Consider the following 23,837-nt stretch of genomic DNA (forward strand, 5'->3'; position numbering starts at 1 on the left):
CGCCCTGCTCTCATCTCAACTTCCTTCCCCCCCCCCCCCCTCCCGCACACATTTACTCATGTACAACACACTTACAAGATTTGTGTAGTTTTCTCGTCTGAGTGCTATTAACAATTTACGATTACCGATGACTCTTGTTCTTGCATTATATGCCCCTTATTCAGAAAGACATATAATTAGCTGTGGTTGCTGTACAGCATCATTGTTTCTTATCAGAATGATTTACTTCACTGCAGCTCTCTTACACATTAAAATAGTTTCATTCTTTAACTAAGCCAATAAACAGAAACATGAAGTGAGCCTCACGATTGGTCATTAAGTTTCTAAAATGTTTTCAGATTTATTTACTTCCCTTCACCTTGTGGTCTTACTGGTTCATATTTTAATTTAATTACAATTTACAGCTTTAATTGAGTGTTGTCTTCGAATGTAGATTAAGTCTCTAACAAGGAGCAATTATAAAGCAGTTGGAATGTAACCACAGGTAAGTAATAAAAAGCACTATTTTATATGAAGCTACTTTTCAACACCAGTTTTGTTATAAACTGAAGGGTTGTATCATTTATTTACATGTAACAACAACTTAATAAACATTTAAAAAGGTATTTATTATTGCCTGAAGAATATTTCATAGCAACCTAGACATGAAACTGTTCACAGTTTCCATTATGACTAATTGTGGCAGTGTTTAGTCAATTTATATTCGTCGAGAGATTACAAGATTATGTGCGACAGTAGCTGCAGCGAAACACTTATTTAGATAGAATTTCAACGAAGTGAATGATTGTATACTTCAGAAATAGTTTTAATGCTTTTTTATTTTTTTTCTTACATGTACAATACATAAATTTAGTAAACAAAGACATTTTATTTTTATAGGTTTTGTGCGGTGTGTGACGCAAATATTTAGTCATTCAATACACTTGCAACTACAAACATCAAGCTTCAACATATATGTGGTCCAATGGTTCAGTTGGCTTCACATAAGAACACTTTTCATGTTGAGAATTGCAACACAAACTTAAAATCTTGTCCATACTCATACCTATTGTTCAAAATGCAACAATAGACAGAAAATCAAAACTATAAATGCCAACTGTAAATTCAGAGTCACCACGAAGTGTCATTATTTAATAAAGCCCTGATAATTATCTCATCAATGCTCAGTGAATTCACTTAATATGTAACAAAAGCAACGATGGGAACTTCGAAATGAAATTGATTAACATCTCAAATAAGTCATCAGAAACTACATTCCGTAAACAGACTCTCGAAGATGAAAGCTTCACTACAGTGGACGTGTTCACCAGGACTTAGTTCAGATCGTAAAACTTGTATGTCCCGTTAACTGTTATCATAGTAAATAATAAATGGTTATCACGAGTTACGCTACACTCATCAAAATTGCGAATGCTGTCAGTGACATAACTGACTGTTCTGAAATTGTTCAACTAACGGTGATCGAGTCACTGAAAATAGTTATCACTTGAAGTGTTGACACCAGGTGCCCACATACTTGTGGACACCACACTAATTATTCTCTTCACGAGAGAGCAAATCTCGAAATCTTATAACGGGCTCTTCGGAAGTAGAAGCCTGAGATGTGGAAGGTTGACCTGCTTCACGAAGTTCAGCAGTGGGAGGAGAAACTGCTGTGCGCTCGCCTCGTCTATACTTCCTGCAGTATTTCAATCCAAAGCTGATCAACATGAGAGCTACTGCCACCCCTAAGGTTATAGACATTGTCTTGAGCATTCTAATGTGTAGTTTGTACAACATTAGTAATTCGTCAGGAGAAGATCCAGTGTATGATGGATAATGGCTTTTAGTTTCGTTGCCATCCTCTGCTTCGTCCTTAGAGATAGTTGTAGTGTCTTGTTTCGCTGTTGTATTATATGAAGTCTCTTCATTAGATGGCGGAGTCGTTGTGACATCTGGCTCGTCACATATACCTGCCAGTATTTTGAAAATCGCTAGAAATGACATCGTAGAGTGCTTTTCCTCGTTGGTACCAACGTTGGTGCCCTTACATTTATTGATTTGCAATGTGATATTACTATCGTTAACCGGCTGAGGGAACGATGGTGTGGTAGTAGACTCATCTTTATTAGGTTCCCGACTGAAGGTGGTATTTGTTTCACGACTATGCTCTTCAGCATTACCACCATCCACAGGCACGGTGGCTGGTGTTAGTGGTGGCATGGTGGTAAAGTTATCTTCCGGATACACAGCAACTGTGGTGCCAACGGAATCACATTCCCGCTGTGTGCAATTTTCATCATCTGCTTGCTCTGCCACTGGCTCTGATGGTAAAGTGCTGGTTGGCAAAATATCGTGAGATGATGAAGGGATGTTAATGTCGAGCTCACCAGCCTCTTCCATGAAATTCTTGGTGACAGTGGGTGGTGTAACCATACCATCACGGTCGGTCTCCAATGTTGTGGTGGTGGATTCAACATTCTTCAGCGTAAGACCCTCGCCATCATTAGGTATCGTCAATAGCTTTACTGGCGAGATGGTGGTCATTCCAACCCCATGAGCTGACGACCCAGTTATAGCGCTGAAATCATCATCCTGCTCACTGGACTTCTCGGTAACAGTGCGGTGTATGAAGTCAACATACTGCGGTGTGGTGCTCACTTCAGCATCATTTTCGCTCTCGAATGCTACAGTGGTGTTTTCTCCTTTCTGCTGCGTGTCACTCACATCGTTATTAGAAACAGTGAACAATTTTGTTGGGGAGGTGGTAATAGTCCCGATTTCGTGAGCTGACGAAACCGTGGTAGTGTTGAAACCATTGTCCTGCAATGTGGAATTCTTGGTAGTAGTGCGCAGTATGAAATCATACTGTGGTGTAGTGGTCCCTTTAGCATCATGTTCGACCTCGAATGTTGTGACAGTGGGTTCTCCATTTTGTTGCGTGCCACTCACATCATTATTCGGGACAATAGGCGACGTTGATGGTGAAGTGGTAACTATTCCAGTTTCTTGAGCTGATGATTCAGTAGTAGTGATGAATTTCCCATCGTGTTCATTGGGATTATTAGTACTAGTGCGTAATGCGAAGTGTTCATAGTGAGGTGTGGTTGACCCTGCATCATCATAGTTAGCCTCAAATGTTCTAGCAGTGGTTTCAACATTCTTCTGCTTCAATCCGTCTTCAGCACCAAGAACTGATGGTGAGATGGTGGGTGTTCCAGTTTCCTGAGATGAAGAGGAAATAGTAGCGTTGAATTCATCAACATTCTCGTTGAAATTATTTGTATAACAGCGCGGTGTGTAGTCCTCATCCTGGGTTGTAGTGGTCTCTGCATCATTGTGATTACTGGTCTCAACTTTTGTGCCGTTGGGCTCACCAGTCTGCCATATGACCTCATTTTCATCTGGAGTCATGAATGATGTCGATGGTGATCTCATGGATGTCTCAACATCCTTAGCTGGTGAGGTTCCACCCTGCTCGTTGAAGTTTTTGATATTAGCAGCAGGTGTGAAGGGCACATATTGGGGAGTGGTGATACCATCTTCATAGTTGTCCTCTAATGTGGTGGTCTGGGATTTGCCATCCTGCTGTGCGTGATTCTCAACCTTTCCAGGTGTTGTGAACGACGCTGATGGTGAGATAGTGGGTGCTTGACTATTGGTTTCAGTATGAGGTACGAAGCTCACGTACGGATCTTCGTAATTTTTACTATCATTACGCTGCATTAACTCTCCTTGTTGCGATGGCAAGGTGTACACGTGTCTATAATCAGTCCCAGTGTCTTCCGTATTCTGCTGCAGGAGGTTCTCATTGCCACTCGGTAGTGCAAACGGTGATGTGGAGGTTGGCTGTAACTCGGAGACCGATGGAACTGCTGTAGCGTCATTTGCGTCAGTCTTTCCATCATCACCGAGCTTCAGGGACCCTTTAAAAGCGCCAGTATTCGATCTGTTTTGGATACTCGTTGGCGGTGTAGGAGTAGATTCACCGCTTTCAGGCGCAGAATTCCCGTTACTAAGAAGACTTGTGAAATGTGACATCATCATGTAACCTTCATCTTCTTTAGCAGCTGTGGTCATGTCCCTGAAACAATGGAAACAAAAAATTATCAAATTTAGAATTTTTCTGCCGAGACTATTTTTCTCAGTTAACACAAAAATTAAATTAAAATAATAATTATACGTGTTTCAAATGTAGGAGAGCAATAACATAAAGTTACAAAGGCAAAATCGACACTTACACTTTGCGTTGATCTGTTATCTCTTCTTGGACAGAATCAGCTGTACCTGTCGCATTTTCAGCTGACAGCTGACTTGTTATCGGTAGAGCTGGAACAAAAGAGTGATTATAAATCCAGTGTCCATCAGTGATTTCTGTTCGGGTAAGCACATTTGGGACCACTATACAACTAGACAATTTCATAACTGAATCTCTGTAACCGGTGCGTTACATTTACTCAGAGTTAAGTGTAAAGATACTGAACATAAACAAACATACGACGAAATGAAGTAACGATTCGTAGCTGAATGCAGTATCAGAACTTACAAATATTTTCTGAGAAATTTACTACAATTCGTTGGCATTTGATACACTGTGTGAGACATTATTGTCATGAATGAAAAGAGATGCGGTAGACGTGTACCAAGTACGCTCTGATATCGGACATTAATATTTTGTAGTAGTTTTTCGAAGAATGTTAGTTATTTCTCCAGCATGCACATCGAATCACAAGCCAACTGTATGGATAGGTGCATTATCGTCTTGCAAAATTCTGTCATTCTTTGAGGAACAAATCGTAGCATTTACTTGTACAGCATTCTCGCCTAAATCAAATCAGCTACAGAGATAGATACATATTCCACTGCTGTGTGCACTGAAGATAAACTTCTTCAACTGTAATAACAAATGACAGTCGCACAAGGCAACTGATTAAAGATTCAAAGCAATCTTGTTTCCTGACAAAAAAATTAATTATCTTACTATCGTTAATTGAAAATATGAAAAATATGTCAAAAGATTTATCATTTTTGCCTTCTACAAATATGAGTGCAATTTCAGATAACGTTTTGATGACATTTTTCTCGCAAGTGGCGTTCTTCCGTTGTCACCTTTAACTGTAGAAAATAGTTAACAACAGAGATGACTGAAGCCTAAAGATGCTGATTTATTGGCTCCTACACACGAAAGTATCTGTAAAACTTCATAACGTACCCCTATGATTAATGACTATTTTAGATCATAAATTTCTGTTAATCATTTGCATATATACATCGTTAAATGACGTTTTGCATTTTTTATAGCAAGAACGTTCGACAAACGGTGAAACAAACGAACTGTACACAATTTCTGTGTCATGTATCCCAAAAAAATGGAATAAGTGGACATTACCCATTGGGGGTGTCTATATCGATGTGTCTATACATGCAGAGAAATATACACTAATCTATATTCTGTCTCCAAACGAGAAACATATTGGTGAAGCTCTTATTATGCGCGGCATGCGTGAAGAAATCTAGGATGTGTGTCCGGTGAAAAATAAACAAGCTACGTTGATACATGGATGGAAAGACGATACTTAAATAAGCAACAGAAACGAGCAGTGCGAGCTCAAAATAAGAATGACGTTTCAACTTCGAACGAAGTGCAAGGGTTGTACCATGAAGTTCACCTAACATGAATGTCAAGATTGCAGCTGAAGTTATGGATTATATCCAAAGCTTATTGGATTTCTATTTATAGAACAACTGACAGAGTGATTGTGTCAAGTGAAAGTAGGAATTAATTCTGTGCTATAAATCCTGACCCGTGAACAATGTACTAGAACATCAGCAGCGACATTATTCCGCACACGTGGGCGATTCACCGTGTTACTGCTGAGCAAAAACACGAAAAAGCTATGAGCTGCATAGAGATAGCGAAATACTTTATACATGGCACCTTCACGTTGCAGAGAGCTCAAAGCCAGTGGAAACATTAAAGCGTCTGTTTCGTATGGTGAGTGTGTGTTTCAGATGAGGACAGAACGTTTGTGGACGTTGAAGATAACATGACAATATAGCTGAGACAAATCAAAGATCGTGACATGTACGATTAGGGAAATTTATCATATGCACGTTCAAACGTAATGATGTCACTGAAATTTCCCACACACAACTGCTTTTAGTGACAGGTCATATTTCATGAACGTAACAAGATTTACGAATGGGCGTCGTCTGCGAAACTATTACACATTTCGATTGCACATTTCAAAAAATAATACAAACACTGCTTGAAGTTGAGCACATAACAAATCAGAACGAGTTGTAGTAGATCGCTGTAATGGTAGACGACAGTGAAACCAAGAGTTAGACACTCAACATAGTAACAGTACATTTATACAGAAAACGGAGTACTGAAATCTGTCAACATTGCATCTTTGCACGCTAGATGTAAACCAAAATTATGTGAAATCAATAACAGAACATATAATATGGTTAAGAACAACATACGATGAAGGAGGGCCTGTTAATGTAATTTCAAGATTATTATTGTTGTTGCTATTATGAGTAGGTACGACGATACAGTATCCCTTAATTGTGAAACGAAAGTGGCAAAGAATCTGTTGGTTCCACTGGGAAGAAAGATTTATCTGAAAAACAGGCCTACCGCATTCGAAACACACGAAAACTTTCCAACTGAGCAACTATTATTTTTCCAGAAATAAATTATTTCATAACATGTCAGCACAAAATGAAACAGAGACGAATTAGCACCACTCTAAATTAATAAACAACGCAAAATTGGTAACGAAGTCCTTGGTGAAGTAGCAAGGTTACGGAATTCAAACTCACCAACAATATATAGGATGATCGTCAAGCAAGTGATAATCTTCATGCTGGCAGTCCTAGTTGTCCTCGCGAGCACACGAAACACCACTCCGGTCACTAGCAAACTGAATCGGCCCCCGCTCGTGGCGCGCTTAAATACGCTCCGGAGCGCTGTGGAGGGGAGGACTCCGCCTCCCGAATATGTCAGGGAATGGAATGCGAGCTTCGTAACACGTCACCGCTCGCTGCTCAACGCCTCGCGCATGCCTCTGTCAGACGATTACAGTCACTGAGCATTTGATATGATGAGTCAAGGGGCTACGAGAGATAACGCTAGCGCAAGGGAGTGGTTACGCGAAGGGCGGAGGGGACACTGCACTGAATCTAAAGCCTTTTCTCCAAGTAAACCGAACATGAGATTTTTCAGTTGGTGTTCCTTACCTGTTATATTCAGAAACACCTTTGGGTCTTTATTTTTTGTTTATTTGTCCTTTACATGAGGGTATTGATTACCTACGAAAACATTCCAAATTGCTAGTCGAGAGTATAAAGGCAAGACGGAATGCTCTCGATCATATGTTGAAAGATTGCGAGTTTTGGGTGAAACACACGTTTAATCCTTTTAGGTTAATGAGCATTGTCCCACAATTTATATTGAATGTGTGGCATCCCAGAATAACGATTTTGCTACGTATGCAAATTACAAATCTGTCTTAACCTGTTCACTGCACGCAAAATATTTCCTAACAATAGATTTGTGTAGATGGTACAGAATGGACGTACAAACATTTCTTGGTTTCAAGGCCTCACATAGCTCAATAGCTTAGCGCCCACTACTTCGCTCGTGTAGACTTTATGCGCTACAAACATTTTTTTGTTTATTTTTAATAGAAGTTTTATGTTATTCACAAAACTGAAACGCCTTCTAAGCTTTTCACGCTTATTAAGGCATTATAAGCACTGTCTTTTCCGAATGTACTTGCGACCAAAAAACGATTCTGATAGCTGGAGTCTAAGACTTTCGTTAATCGTGCCTTCTGCGCTCTTTCACATATATGTCTGTATCAGCTCTAATCTCGTAGCAAATATTTCTACATCTACATCTACATGATTACTCTGTAATTCACTTTTAAGTGCTTGGCAGAGGGTTTCTTCGAACCACAATCATGCTATTTCCCTACAATTCCACTCCCGAACAGCGCGCGGGAAAAACGAACACCTAAACCTTTCTGTTCGAGCTCTGATTTCTCTTATTTTATTTTGATGATCACCCCTACTGTAAGTAGGCTGTTTAGGTTTTTTTATTGGTAACGCTGCCGCCACGTAGCGCTCTGTATGAAAAATCACTGACTGTGCCTTGTGCAAGCTGTGACTGGTTTGCATTGTTGTCTGCCATTGTAGTGTTGGGCAGCGGCAGCTGGATGCTAACAGCGCGTAGCGTTGCGCAGTTGGAGGTGAGCCGCCAGCAGTGATAGTCTTCAACGTCGACTGACTCTGTTGTGGCCCATTACCTGTCTGCGTGTCAAGAGTCAGCACTGCCTTTCGTTGGAAGGACAACACTACTTCTTCAAAACTGCATGGAAATCCACTACTTCCTTGTGCATTTCCTTTTATTGCTCAGTCTTTGAGAAAAACACAACTATTTTACTGTGATGAATGGTCAGGACTGTCTATATGGACTGTGAGAAAATTTTACCTTTTGACCAACATTGTATCAATAAGTGTGTGCATTTGATATCTTTGTTGTAGTAATTATGAAAATTATTTTCAAATCTGTATTTGTCACTGCCCAAAACAATTTGTAAATTTTTTTATGGGGAGCATGGGGGCTGTTTAGGTTTTTTTATTGGTACCGCTGCCGCCACGTAGGGCTCTGTATGAAAAATCACTGGCTGTGCCTTGTGCAGTCTGTGACTGGTTTGCATTGTTGTCTGCCATTGTAGTGTTGGGCAGCGGCAGCTGGATGCTAACAGCGCGTAGCGTTGCGCAGTTGGAGGTGAGCCGCCAGCAGTGATAGTCTTCAACGTCGACTGACTCTGTTGTGGCCCATTACCTGTCTGCGTGTCAAGAGTCAGCACTGCCTTTCGTTGGAAGGACAACACTACTTCTTCAAAACTGCATGGAAATCCACTACTTCCTTGTGCATTTCCTTTTATTGCTCAGTCTTTGAGAAAAACACAACTATTTTACTGTGATGAATGGTCAGGACTGTCTATATGGACTGTGAGAAAATTTTACCTTTTGACCAACATTGTATCAATAAGTGTGTGCATTTGATATCTTTGTTGTAGTAATTATGAAAATTATTTTCAAATCTGTATTTGTCACTGCCCAAAACAATTTGTAAATTTTTTTATGGGGAGCATGGGGGCTGTTTAGGTTTTTTTATTGGTACCGCTGCCGCCACGTAGGGCTCTGTATGAAAAATCACTGGCTGTGCCTTGTGCAGTCTGTGACTGGTTTGCATTGTTGTCTGCCATTGTAGTGTTGGGCAGCGGCAGCTGGATGCTAACAGCGCGTAGCGTTGCGCAGTTGGAGGTGAGCCGCCAGCAGTGGTGGACTTGGGGAGAGAGATGGCGGAGTTTTGAAATTTGTGAGAATTGGTGTCATGAACTGATATATATATTATGAATATTAAGGTAAATACACTGATTGTTCTCTATTAAAATCTTTCATTTGCTAACTATGCCTATCGGTAGTTAGTGCCTTCAGTAGTTAGAATCTTTTATTTAGCTGGCAGTAGTGGTGCTCGCTGTATTGCAGTAGTTCGAGTAACGAAGATTTTTTTGTGAGGTAAGTGATTTGTGAAAGGTATAGGTTAATGTTAGTCAGGGCCATTCTTTTGTAGGGATTTTTGAAAGTCAGATTGCGTTGCGCTAAAACTATTGTGTGTCAGTTTAAGCACAGTCGTGTATAATTGTTCAAAGAGGACGTTTCACATAGACCAGTCTTGTATAAATTTTTCTAAGGGGACGTTTCACTGCCTATGTAGGTTGGGCCCAACCAAATATTTTCGCTCTCGGAACAGAAACGAAAAACGTCTTTCCTTTAATGACTTCCATCCCAACTCGCGTATCATATCTGCCACACTCTCTCCCCTGTTACGTGATAATACAAAACGAGCTGCCTTTTTTGCCCCCTTTCGATGTCCTCGGTCAATCCCACTTGGAAAGGATCCCACCCCGCGCAGCAATATTCTAACAGAGGACGAACGGGTGTAGTGTAAGCCGTCTCTTTAGTGGACTTGTTGCATCTTCTAAGTGTCCTGCCAATGAAACGCAACCTTTGGCTCGCCTTCCCCACAATATTATCTATGTGGTCTTTCCAACTGAAGTTGTTCGTAATTTTTACACCCAGGTACTTAGTTGAATTGACAACCTTGAGAACTGTACTATTTATCGAGTAATCGAATTCGAACGGATTTCTTTTGGCACTCATGTGGATTACCTCACACTTTTCGTTATATAGCGTCAACTGCCACCTGACACACCATACAGCAATCTTTTCTAAATCGCTTTGCAACTGATACTGGTCTTCGGATGACCTTACTACACGGTAAATTACAGCATCATCTGCGAATAACCTAGGAGAACTACTCAGATTGTCACCCAGGTCATTTATATAGATCAGGAACAGCAAAGGTCCCAGGACGCTTCCCTGGGAACACCTGATATCACTTCAGTTTTACTCGATGATTTGCCGTCTAATACTACAAACTGCGACCTTCCTGACAGGTAATCACGAATCCAGTCGCACAACTGAGACGATACCTCATAGGCCCGCAGGTTGATTAGAAGTCGCTTGTGAGGAACGGTATGAAAAGCTTTCCGTAAATCTAGAAATACGGAATCAACTTGAGATACCCTGTCGATAGCGGCCATTACTTCGTGCGAATAAAGAGCTAGCTGCGTTGCACAAGAGCGATGTTTTCTGAAGCCATGCTGATTACGTGTCAATAGACCGTTCCCCTCGAGGTGATTCATTATGTTTGAATACAGTATATGCTCCAAAACCCTACTGCAAACCGACGTCAATGATATAGGTCTGTAGTTCGATCGATTACTCCTACTACACTTCTTAAACATTGGTGCGACCTGCGCAATTTTCCAATCTGTAGGTACAGATCTATCGGTGAACGAGCGGGTGTATATGATTGCTAAGTAGGGAGCTATTGTATCGGCGTAATCTGAAAGGAACCTAATCGGTATACAATCTGGACCTGAAGACTTGCCCGTATCAAGCGATTTGAGTTGCTTCGCAACCCCTAAGGTATCTACTTCTAAGAAACTCATGCTAGCAGCTGTTCATGTTTCAAATTCTGGAATATTCCATTCGTCTTCTCTGGTGAAGGAATTTCGGAAAACCGCGTTCAATAACTCCGCTTTAGCGGCACAATCGTTGGTAACAGTACCATCGGCACTGCGCAGCGAAGGTATTGACTGGGTCTTGCCGCTTGTGTACTTTACATCCGACCAGAATTTCTTCGGATTTTCTACCAAATTTCGAGACAATGTTTCGTTGTGGAACCTATTAAAGGCATCTCGCATTGAAGTACGTGCCAAATTTCGAGCGTCTATAAATTTTAGCCGATCTTCGGGATTTAGCGTCCTTCTGAACTTCGCATGCTTTTTCCGTTGTCTCTGCAACAGCGTTCGGACCTGTTTTGTGTACCTTGCGGGATCAGTTCCATCTCTTACCAATTTATGAGGTATGAATCTTTCAATTGCTATTGCTACTATACCTTTGAATTTGAGCCAAATTTTGTCTACATTTGCATAGTCAGTTCAGAATGACTGGAGATTCTCTCTCAGGAAAGCTTCTAGTGACACTTTATCCGCTTTTTTAAATAAAATTATTTTGCGTTTGTTTCTGGTGGATTTGGAAGAAACGGTACTGAGCCTAGCTACAACGACCTTGTGATGACTAATCCCTGTATCAGACATGATGCTCTCTATTAGCTGTGGATTGTTTGTGGCTAAGAGGTCAAGTGTGTTTTCTCAACCACTGACAATTCGCGTGGGTTCTTGGACTAACTGCTCGAAATAATTTTCGGAAAAAGCATTTTTCTAAATATCTAACCGAGATATGTAATACCAGTATTCATCAATTCCGTTTCTAAATATAATGAAATAATTTCTTAAAAATTTTTATCCCATTTTGTACTTCCTTAGGAACTGGATTTCCAGAAACAATGAAACATGTGTTTGTTTTATTTCTGACTGAGAAGTCAAATACTGATTGTCATAGATGTAGCCTTAAAATCTCTTCAGTAGTTCTTCAGTGATTATTTATTTTCAAAACAACTTCCATTCACTGTTTTCCTACTTAGTGTTTGAATTTCCGTAATTTATGAAACATTTATTTTTTATTTTCTAATTGAGAAACCAAATACCCGTTTTCGTAATTCTGGCTACAAAACACCTTAATATTGTCATAGTTTCCAAAGGCATTTCTTCCCCTGTTTCATCCCCTTAGGAATGCAATTTTGCACAATACCTTCTTGAACGATGCTTACAGTATAAGATCCACGTCCTGTCCTAACTTCCAGTTTCTATCCTTAGCAGTTTGGGTTGGGCGATTAGGAGTCAGTGGACAAGTATGACCTGATTTCACCACATTAGAAGTTGAATTTCCAAAAACACTGAAACACGTTTTTTTCTTCTGTAACCAAGGAGCCACGAAGCAACTTTCAAAGATTTCGACTTAAAAATGCTTTCGCAATGAAATATTTTCCTAAAACGTTCCACTCCCAATTTCACCCTCTTGGCGTCTGCATTTTCAAAAACAGTGACATGCGTATATTTTATTTCTAACAGGGAACCCAGTGGCAAATTTTCATAGATATCGCCACAAGAATGGTTGCACAATGAAATATTTCGATAAAAATTTTCATCTCCTGTTTCACCCCCTTAAGGTCTGAATTTCCAAAAACCATGGAACACATATTTTTTTTATTTCTAACTGAAAATCCGTATTTAACTTTTCGTAGCTTTACCTTTAAAAATGAGTTCCTAATAAAACACTTTCTTAAAAAATTCAAATTCCTTATTTCACCCTCTTATAGGTTCTGTTTCCAAAACAGTGGTATACTTTTTTTTTTAATTTGTAACAGAGAAGCCAGATACCAGTGTTCATAGATGTAGCCTTAAAAATTCTTTGGTAGTTATTTAACAATAGTATCTTTCCCAAAAAAAGGGCTTCCACCCACTACGTCTCGCCCATACCATTAAATTCCCAAAATTTCTGGAACACATATTTCTTTATTTCAGACCAAGAAATCAAATACCTATTTTAGTAGATGTGGCTTCAAAATTGCCTTAATAGCGATGTTTTCCTAGTAATGCTTCGTCCCCTATTTCAGCCCATTAGATTTGTAATTTCGGAAAATCCCTTCGTAAACCACGCCTATTATATAATATCCACACCTTCCGTAAATTTCAAATTTCTGTCCTTAGCGGTTTGGGCTGGGCGATGATGAGTCAGTCAGTCAGCATTCACCGTTTTATACGAAGAGTTTCCCAGTGTATTCTCATAGTTATATCATCCCGTTCACTGAACATCACCGTAGGATGTATATCTCGTTACCTGTTTAATATAACTTTAATCGACGATGGGATAGTTCGACATTGTTGCTGATTTCATATGAGGTTAAAATTTTGTCTCGTGCTTAACATGGATCTTCCAGTTAAATTACGTTTACGCTTAACTATCTAAAACTATATAATGTACGGTTATGCAGTTTCAAAGGAACTCAACCACATTACTAGAAAACGTTGCTTAATCCAGCTAATCCGTCCAATCAGTTTGACTACTGAGTAAAGTTATTGCGCATTTTTACTAAAATAATCTTTCATTTATGTTGTGCCATCACTGTAATAGTGTGCGAGATTTTCATGCTGAATTCCAATCAAGAACAACTGTGAAGATGAGAAACAGAGAAGTAGATATCCTCGGTGTAGCAAAGCAGCCTAAATCACTGATTAAAGGCAAGGCCTCTGGTCCGAAATGTATACCAGCCAGGTTCCTGTCAGAGTATGCTGGTGCAATAGCTCCATATTTAGCAATTATACACAACCGCTCCCTCACAGGAAGTTCCGTACCTAAAGACTGGAAAATTGCTCAAGTCACACCAATATCCAAAAAGGTAAATAGGAGTAATCCGCTGAATTACAGACCCATATCACTAACGTCGATTTACAGTAGGGTTTTGGAACATATACTGTGTTGGAACATTATGAATTACCTCGAAGAAAACGATTTGTTGACACAGAGTCAGAACGGAGTCAGGAAACATCTGTCTTGCGAAACACCAGTAGTTCTTGATACTCATGACGTAATGAGTGATATCGACAGGGTATGTCAAATTGATTCCATAATTTTAGGTTTCCAGGAAGCTTTCGACACTGTTCCTCACAGGCGTCTTCTAAGCAAACTGCGTGCCTATGGAATATCGCCTCAGTTGTGAAACTGGATTCGCGATTTCCTGTCAGGAAGGTCATAGTTCCTAGTAATTGACGGAAAACCATTGAGTAAAACAAAAGTAATATCCGGCGTGCCCCGAGGAAGTGTTACAGTCCTTCTATTGTACCTGATCTATATTAACGACATAGGAGACAATCTGAGTAGCCCTCTTAGATTATTTACAGAGGGTGCTGCCATTTACCATCTTGTAAAGTCATCAGATAAACCAAAAAGAATAGCATAACGATATAGATAACATACCTGCGTGGTGCGAAAAGTGGCAATTGATCATGAATGAAGAAAAGAGTGGATTTATACACATGACTACTAACAGAAATCCGCTAAATTTCGATTACGTGGTAAGCCATACAAATCTGAAGGCTGTAAATTCAACTGAATACTTAGGGATTACAATTACAAGTAATCTAAATTAGAACGATCACATAGATGATGTTGTGTGTAGAGCAAATCAAAGACTGCGATTCACTGGCAGAACACTTAGCAGGTGCAATAGATCTACCAGAGAGACTGCTTACACAACACTTGTCCGCCCTGTTCTAGAGTATTGGTGTGCGGTGTGAGATCCACATCAAGTGGGACTCACGGATGACATCGAAAAGGTTCGGAGAAGGACTGCTCGTTTTGTATTATCGCGAAGTAGGGGAGACAGTGCCACAAACATGATACGTGAATTGGAGTGGCAATCAGTAAAACAAAGGCGTTTTTCATTGTGGCGGAATCTTCTCATAAAATTTCAATCAACAGTTTTCTCCTCCGATTGCGAAAACACTGTATTGACACCTACCTACATAAGGAGAAATGATCATCACGGTAAAATAAGAGAAACTGGCATCGCACTGAAAAATTGAAGTGCTTGTTTTTCCCACGCGCCGTTCGAGAGTGGAACGGTAGAGACAGCTCGAAGGTGGTTCATTGAGCCCTCTGCCCGACACCTAATTGTGAATAGCAGAGTAATCACGTAGATGTGGATGCTGCAGTGGACAGTTCAGGTCGTCATTCACATTACTACTAAGCATAAGCCCTTCGCTAACATGAATAGCTACACTTGATGTCCTAGACCTCACACCTGCTCTGTACTGCACATCGTGTGGAAAGGCGAAACTGAGTCATTTTCGTGGAAATTCACTCTCAGGATGGACATTCTGTACATAATTCTCTAACTTAATTGAGCATTCTACATACACCTCAACAGTGACTCTCCTGAGACCACGTAATAGTGAGTGGCAGTAGTACTCGCTCTACATTCCCTCACTTCCTTCTTCCGTTTGTGAATGGCGTGTTAGACGAAAGACCATGGATGAAACTCCGTATGAACTCTAAATTGTCTGATACTCATGCCCATGCTCATTTCGCGAAATGTTTATGTAACGAAGTATTATTTGAGTAAGTTTTCGTGGATCGCACTTCTTCGAAATTTTTACTATAAACCTCTTCTCGTCGAAAAACAGACCTCATGTAATATCTGCTCCTTAGGTTCGACGAGCTTCCCGTAACGATATCGCGTGTACTACAAGAATACGTGCCAACACACTGATGTGCTATAGAACTTCTCTATTGTACCGATTAAGGGTACCAGGCTAACGAGAAAATACTCAAACATTGGTCAGTAAGTGTTTTATAACCCATTACTTCAGTGGTTAAATTATGTTTTATTAGGAAAATTACACTGATTGCTGCCTAATTTCTGCTTTTCCTACGAGCAATTTTATGCTATGTTATGTTACGTTATGTTAACCGGGGACCTATAAACGACGGAGAGGCTCGGTCCCCGCCGCAGCCGCAGTGGTCCGCAACCCCACGACGACTACCACAGTCCACTTCACCCCTCCGCCGCGCCACACCGCACCCAGGGTTATTGTTCTGTTCGGCCCCCGATGGGCCCCCCAGCGAACGTCTCACACCAGACGAGTGTAAACCCTATGTTTGCGTGTTAGAGTAGTGGTGGTGTACGCGTACGTGGAGAACTTCTTTGTGAAGCAATCGCCGACGTGGTGTAGCTGAGGCGGAATAAGGGTAACCAGCCCGAGGCAGATGGAGAACCGACTAAAAACCATCCACAGAGTGACCGGCTCACCGGACCTCGACACAAATCCGTTTGGCGGATTCGTGCCGGGGACTGGCGCTCCTTCCCGCTCGGAAAGCCGTGCGTTAGACCGCACGGCCAACCGGGCTGGCAAGCAATTTTATGTGGGCGTTTCACATATGAACGGACACTCCTAGACGTTTTACAGTTGTTTCGGTTTCTGTTGATTTGTCGCCAATATTGTAATCGAACTGAAGTTGGGCTTTCTGCCTATTAATGCGCCGTAAGTTAGATTTATTTACATTAAGAGACATGACCAATATTGCACTAGCTTGTCTCGGAGGCCGTCATCCGTTGTGCGGTTTTTTGATGATATACTTGTTGCAACTGTAGTTAGAGGATCTGAGAGTTTGCCCATAAATGGCTGATCGGGAAACTGTGTAAGAGGGCTATTAAACCCACTATTTTCTGAAAAAGGTAATAGCTGTCGTATCGTAGCTTCACAGCCTAACCTAACTGGTGCACTGAAGGAACAAATGTACGACACGCACAACTACTACCAACGCAGTAGCAGCTGGCAACGGATTGACACTGCCCCTCCACACTGTGCGCTTACATATTATGCACTCAGTCATAGGGTTCTGTGCCCTATGTAAATAATTACCTTCCTATAACCGACTGGATTCTTTGCTACTTTTACCTCTGCCTTATTAAATCGTTTGTAGTCGTACTGTCGTAACAGCTTAATGTCACAGTTATACTGTCTATCGCTTTTGCTTTAGTCGTCGAGCGTCATGTATGAATCGAAAGCTATGAGCAGCTCGTTAAATTTCTCTCGGAAATTTCCTTAGAAAGATGTTTCGGCACTTCACACCCGAGTCCATACCTAGTTTTCTGTTGAAGTTAAAGGTGAAATGTACCAAGTATAGCAATATCATACTTGTAGTTTATTTCTTTTTTTGTTAACAATCGGAAGTAATATTTTATTAATTATACTAGCTGGGACGCCCGGCTTCGCTCAGGGAGATGATATGAGATTGTGTGGCAGTTGGAATAAAAGAATTAACTTTAAGGTATAAGACATAAAAAAATTACTGAAAATGTATACTCACTATTTACAATACTTGTTTACAAACAAAATTATTGATTTTGCTATCCGCGGTACATGTATGCACAAATTTTTCGAATTTCCTTTAATGTGTGAGTTAAACCGTCCTCGTTTTTGCCATCTCAGTGTGTGCATCTAGCATCCAACGGTCCCAAAGATGTTGTATTTTGTGATGACTTCAGTAAATATTATTTGTTTTTGTCATAAAACTCTGGCTATGATGTCGTGTCCACGGATGGATCTTGTTCGTATCTTAGTTGTTCTTTGATTTGTTGTCACGACAGGTTGTATGTGAATGTTATGAAGAGGTCAGGTCGTCTATATTTTCTTATGTAGGTCATAGCATCTTTGGTGTATTAGTGCATGTGTCTTGGACTTTCTATATGTGATGCGGGTAAGATTACCATTGTTTCAATGTCGTCAGCGCAGCCATCATGTATGACTGCGTCTACTTTATGGATATACTCTTCCGTTTCTAGTTTCTTCAGATTCAGTCTTATGTAAAACATCCGCTCGGCTTCCATTTTTGGGTACGTATCTACCAGAGATTGTCGAAATAAACGGCTCGTGTTGAGAGTGTGATTGTGCGTTTTATTGTATTTGATCATTAGTCGGTAAGCACATAATTCCTTGGAAGTGACTTTTTTTCTTTTTTCTCTACGCCTGTTTCCGTTCAGATTTGTTTCACATTAAAGTGATGTCGTCCCTCTCCGTGCGGAAGTAATAATGGATACTGGTGGGCATCTTGTGATTGGTGCGTGTCTGCAATGAGTTGTATTCCTTGTCTTCTTCGTTGTACAATTATAAAAGCCTGTGTTTTCATTTTCCACTATTACTAAGATAACTATCTGAGGTGCATTAAATCGACGTTCGTCGCCTCCAAATTGTGTTTCTTTGGGCTCGAATTACAACTTTATAGTCATCAAATCATTCGGTCTCGTGCTGTTTTGAATATGTGAATCTGATGACTGTATTTGTATAAGGTCCTCTGTACGTCTTGAAGTAATACTCGTCTCAGTCCACTGATACTAATGCTTCGTTGATCAATTCCTGTCCTTCATGTCCAACAAAATATGCTTGCAGAAGTTTACGATCTTCGTTGGGTAGTGATAGCAATGGTCCTATGTTGTGATAGGTTTGTAAGTGGTTGAATATATATATATATATATATATATATATATATATATATATATATATATATGTGTGTGTGTGTGTGTGTGTGTGTGTGTGTGTGTGTGTGTGTGTAATCTATTTCATCTCTGTTAGTGTTGATCTAAGTCATTTGGAAGAAGGCGTTGTACGCTTGTATATTTGGATGGAAGTGTCTTAATTCTGGTGCTTCCCCGATTATGTAATGTAAAAATTCCGGTGGAGGTACTTCCAGTGGCAGTAATAGAATTTTTCCATTCATGCAACAGACTCCTCGTCTTTCCCTAACGTGAATTTTTTTGTGTTGCAAATTTTCCATTTTACCTATTACTGCGTGTTTGTGTTTGTTATATTCTTTCGTCCGGTCATAGTGGAATGCTTCATTTGTTGGGTTGTGCTGTTTACTAGTTCTCGGCCGCGCTTCCCGTAGGGTTATATTTTCATTGCTGGCTTCAGTTCATAGTCTATTATTATAAGATTGTGCAGCAATTCTTCATTCTTTAATCCGTTCATTTCCTATTTCTTTGGTTTCTCTGCTTCTGGCGGTGGTCATTCTCGTTTGCTGGGAACTTAACGTGCTTCAAGCGTTTCGTTTGTTTGAGAAATATAAATCAAATCAACTTTTTTTATTAAAATAGACACTAAGTACAGTTTACACAAATTTCACACTTTATTTTAGATTTATATTCAGTCACTGTATCACTTTGAATACTCACATACTTCCGAAACTTACCAGCCCTTATGTCTTGAAAAGCACGTCGTTCAAAAACATTTTTCGTGGATTGGGGATAGACGGCTACCACACCATGTAACTCCCTTGATTGTACCGGGACTCGTTTCTAGGTTTTAACGGGACGCATATTGTACACCAATTTTTATAATATGTACTGATTACCATCAACTACGTGTAATAAATGTACATTTTTAGCTCTGTGAGGTAATATCTGTAATTTTTAGAGTCCTGCGAACTCTGTGGTTGACGTATGTTTAGTTTTCTGGTGGTAGTTTGGTGTTTTGACATTATATACTTAGAGTAACATTGTGGTGGAGCTAGGAAGAAGTATGAAAACTGACGGTTATCTAAAGGGAATATTAATTTAGTTCAGTGATCAGAAGAACCTTTGATTATGACAATGATATAAATAAGAAGTTTTCAAGAGGCGGGTATCCAAAACCAGTAGCCAAATGTGACTGACGACGTGGTGGAAGAAATTTTGCTACATTACTGGCTTCAATGTCCACGTGTCTAAGAATAAGTTATTGTACCAACACCAATGGCGTCAAATTATCGCCTTGTTGCAGTTTTGGTAAATGCAGCCTAAAAATAAAAAGGAACATACAGTAATGTGCTTACGCGCGATAGTGTCACAAAAACGTAGCACCATTTCTCGAGACGAGCATTTAAGCAATAAAACTAGACTGCTACAACCAGAGAGTATAGCATCTCACACGTTCGTAACTTAACGGTGTACCACGTGAAAGATACAAAATAAGGCGAATTGATTCTGGGTTGAAAAATGAACTAGTAGTTTCGGGCTCTGAAAGTAGGACAAAGGTAAAAGAATTTGAACTTTTCATGTATTGTTTAAGCTATCTTGTTGTGTGTGTAGAAAGTATGGAGCCTTCTGTGTGTATGAGTAAATAGTTTTCGAAACCTGAACTGATGTCAAACACAGTGGGGCGTCCCTCTGGTGTGTCGGGATCTGCGTCATATAATTGTGGTGAGCAGGAACTTAAAGTAGAATCAGAGACAATGAAAGAGGTGGGGAAATCAAGCATCGACAGTGCGAGTATGGGCATCAAGGATATGATATTTCAATCAGTCCTGTTTGCTTTGAAGCAAATGTTTACTGGGATTAGAGAAGATGATTGTACCACTAAGCAAGATTCCGACTACTTACGTAAAAGTTTTCTGCAACAAGCAAGATTCAGATCAAAAGTTTTCTTGCTTTAAGCGAGAATCTGACCCGGAGTTTACCTTTTTAGCCAAACTAACTTAATAAAAGTGTTAATGATTGAGGTGATATGCTAGAGTGTGATGCAGAAAAGGTGACTTTAACGTTAGGGTTCAAGTAATGGAGATTCATTGTCACAAGTATATGAGAAAGGCTGGCTCTGATTGTGGTAGCACATACAAAAATCAAAGGAACAGTGCACCGATTTTAAGTCATCTCTGGATGACTGGTTGATTCATGTGCTGGCTCGAGGTGCTGCAGTGGATGAAGGTCTATAATTCAAATATACTGAAGATCTGAGAGAAAATACACGAATTAGAGAGCAGTGTGTCAGTGTAATGGAGTGGTCGTCAAGTACGGGAACGAGTGTGGCTATGGAATATGTTTCGGTTAAGTGCGAAAATTTTTGAATGTTTGGCTGAATGTGATCATTTTACTCTTTAGATTTTTGAAAGTTTTTAGAGGTAACTTACCTAGTTATTGGAACAGAAAAGAAGAAGATATCGTTCATCAGTAGTAACCTCACTGGCGATGCTTTTACGTCAGGTCTGTAGCCACAGAGCCACGTGAAACAGTTAAGGGACGGTGAAGATAAATTTCTTTTCAAGTATTAGTTAAATTGCTACCAGTCGGCTCTCATTAGGTATATTCCAATACAAGAGTTTTCAGTGGCATTATTCTCCCTTAAGAAGCACAATATGTTTCGACAATGTGTAAGAAGTATTTGAAAAGAAGGTAACTTAAAACGTATCCATATGTCTGTGTACTTCCGACAAAGCTACATGGATGAAACAACAATGACGGAATTAAACTGGATGTGCAGAGCATACTGTTCCCAATGCCATTCAGCCTGATTTAGCTATATTCATGTAGCTGACAAATGTATTAATGAATGTTGTCATGATGCTATTGAATTACCCAATGTGAAAGTACGTTGAATGAAAAAGTAAGTAACGTTGTTGGTGAGAAGATAGAGTCTCCTGTGAATGGATACTGTTCCTTGGACAAACGAAGAAACTATCTAAGCAAAGGATGAAAACAAAGTGTGAGATGTGTGAGGTAAAGAGCGAATTGTGACGAATTGTGAAAGCCCGCAGAGGGAAAAAGGAAACCTTATGACTAAGGCAAGACAGTCAATTTTGAAGAAGGAGACTTAGTTTTATTAAAGGTCAAAGAAGAACCCAAGCGTATGAATGTTGAATTAATGAAATATATCTCAGTGGTTTATCATGGTCTGTTTGATGTGAATGGTAAACAGTATGATAATGACTATACGCTGATGTATAACAAATTGGTGGAAGAGACTAATCACAGAAACATAACAGACCTGAAGCCTTACATTAAGAGACACAGTTACAGTTCCTAGATAATTTGCCACTCTGTAACCGGCCGCGGAGGTCTCGCGGTTCTAGGCGCGCAGTCTGGAACCGTGCAACTGCTACGGTAGCAGGTTCGAATCCTGCCTCGGGCATGGATGTGTGTGATGTCCTTAGGTTAGTTAGGTTTAAGTAGTTCTAAGTTCTACGGGACTGATGACCACAGCAGTTGAGTCCCGTAGTGCTCAGAGCCATTTGAACCATTTTTTTGCTACTCTGTAGAGAAATGTAATCAGCAAGTAGGGAATTCTGGAGTTGGCTGTGGGATTTCTTCCTTTTTCTATTCTGTAGTCTCATTCTTTCTACTTTCCCTGTGTATGATGTGGGTGCTATTTCAGTTCTTGTTCTGTCTCTTTAGTTAGGGTACGAGCAGAATTATGAGAGAAGATAGTATAATGTTCGTCGAGAACTGAATGTGACTTAATGTAATTGTCACGACAGTGAAATTTAGTGCCTGACTGAAGAAGAGGAATGAATGTGGAGCTGCATTTTCTTTGAGGTATACTTATTGCAGAGGCAATAGTGAGCATTATCAAGGTGGGAATGTTAATTCAGAGCTACAAATGGTTTGCTCACATTGTGCCAACTATAGTCAAAAGACTGTGTTGTTGTTGGTAAATTATTATTAGTTGCAAATGTTTTGATTCATGAGTTACTCTCTTTCCTGTTGCCTTTGCATTTCAGACGTCCGCTGTGTGATATTTACGTTTTAATGGTAGAATGATACAACTGTACTGCAAAGTGAGGACAGTAGAGAAAGTGATATTCCATATGTGTTAGGAAAGGTTCATAATATATCATCGTTAAAAGCGCAACAGGAATTCGGACTTCCACCTATCAGGCGCCTCTATAGTGATCGATAATATTTTTCCTTCTCTTATAAACCATATCTAACAGGCATTGTATCTAAGCTGCTATGCTGAACCTGAATCAATGGCTCTTACATTTTAGAACATCAATCGTCCAACGAAGTACTTTCTATAGTATTGTAACTGAGCAGTATTACATCTTCGTAGTAACAATATATACATAACAGTGTTCGTGTTGTATTGCTATGTAATAGAGTAGGAAGATAATTGACTGTTTTGTGTGTATTTGTGCTCAGTTACTTTCAGAATTGTATCTGAGGATTTTAATAAAGTGAAATATTGCTATGAATGCCATGGAGCAAAGAGTTATCTAGTAGCTGAACTAGGTTGTGTGACAAATTTAAGGTGTAAACATTATTCTGCACCAAATGAAAGATGTAATACGTCTGACAATGTGTGCTTTGTGTGATTTGACTCATTAAATAATAAGTCGTCTGCATGGAAGCTGCAATAACGAGGTATGTAGTATATAATATGAACTGGTGGACTGGAGGACTGAATTTTACAGCCAATGAACCTGATTTTTACAAAGAGAAGCTCTACTGAAACTGTAATAAGACAGATGAATCATACACAAACATTTTTTCATGACGTTCTTCACCAGAATGGGATAGTTCCCAGGCCTGTTTTACAACAAAGTCTATGTAGTTATAATACTTAAACGAATATGTTAGCGAAGGTAAATTATAAGTAAGTGAACTGAATGTCTGTGATTTCAGCACGTAGTGAATAATGTGGAAAGGTTGTGAGTAACGAAACTGGCATTGCTAGAAGGACTGAAAAGGACTGTTTTGCAAAATGTTTTATATAGATCTCAGAGACGTGTATTTTTTAGTGATTTGTGTTTATTTAAGACTGACTTAATAGGTCTGCATTGCTAGTGTTTCCTTATATTGTGAGTTATTAATCAACGTTCAGGGAGCATCCATTTGTTTATAATTGTATAGCTTTATGCACATGTACTTTTGTATAGATGTAAGTGTTGGATGAGTTTTGTAAGAGGATTTTCTATGGTCCGAGAAACTGCCATTAACGCCAGTTTCATCCTTAACGAAAGGCGTTAATTTCATTTTCACAACTCTATAACAG

General features: G+C 39.8%; 1 protein-coding gene across 1 annotated transcript; it reads right to left on the bottom strand.

Moving 5' to 3' along the window:
* Positions 1-800: 800 nt before the first annotated feature.
* Positions 801-6,909, bottom strand: LOC126298511 (mucin-17-like). Its single transcript, XM_049989858.1, has 3 exons — positions 6,811-6,909; positions 4,221-4,308; positions 801-4,063 (listed from the first exon to the last, which is right to left on the bottom strand). Exons 1-3 carry the CDS (start codon positions 6,851-6,853, stop codon positions 1,531-1,533), a joined length of 2,664 nt encoding a protein of 887 aa, XP_049845815.1. The 5' UTR covers positions 6,854-6,909; the 3' UTR covers positions 801-1,530.
* Between the last annotated feature and the right edge of the window lie 16,928 nt (positions 6,910-23,837).

The sequence above is a fragment of the Schistocerca gregaria genome, chromosome X (genome assembly GCF_023897955.1).
Source record: "Schistocerca gregaria isolate iqSchGreg1 chromosome X, iqSchGreg1.2, whole genome shotgun sequence".
NCBI classification, from domain to species: Eukaryota; Metazoa; Arthropoda; class Insecta; order Orthoptera; family Acrididae; genus Schistocerca; species Schistocerca gregaria.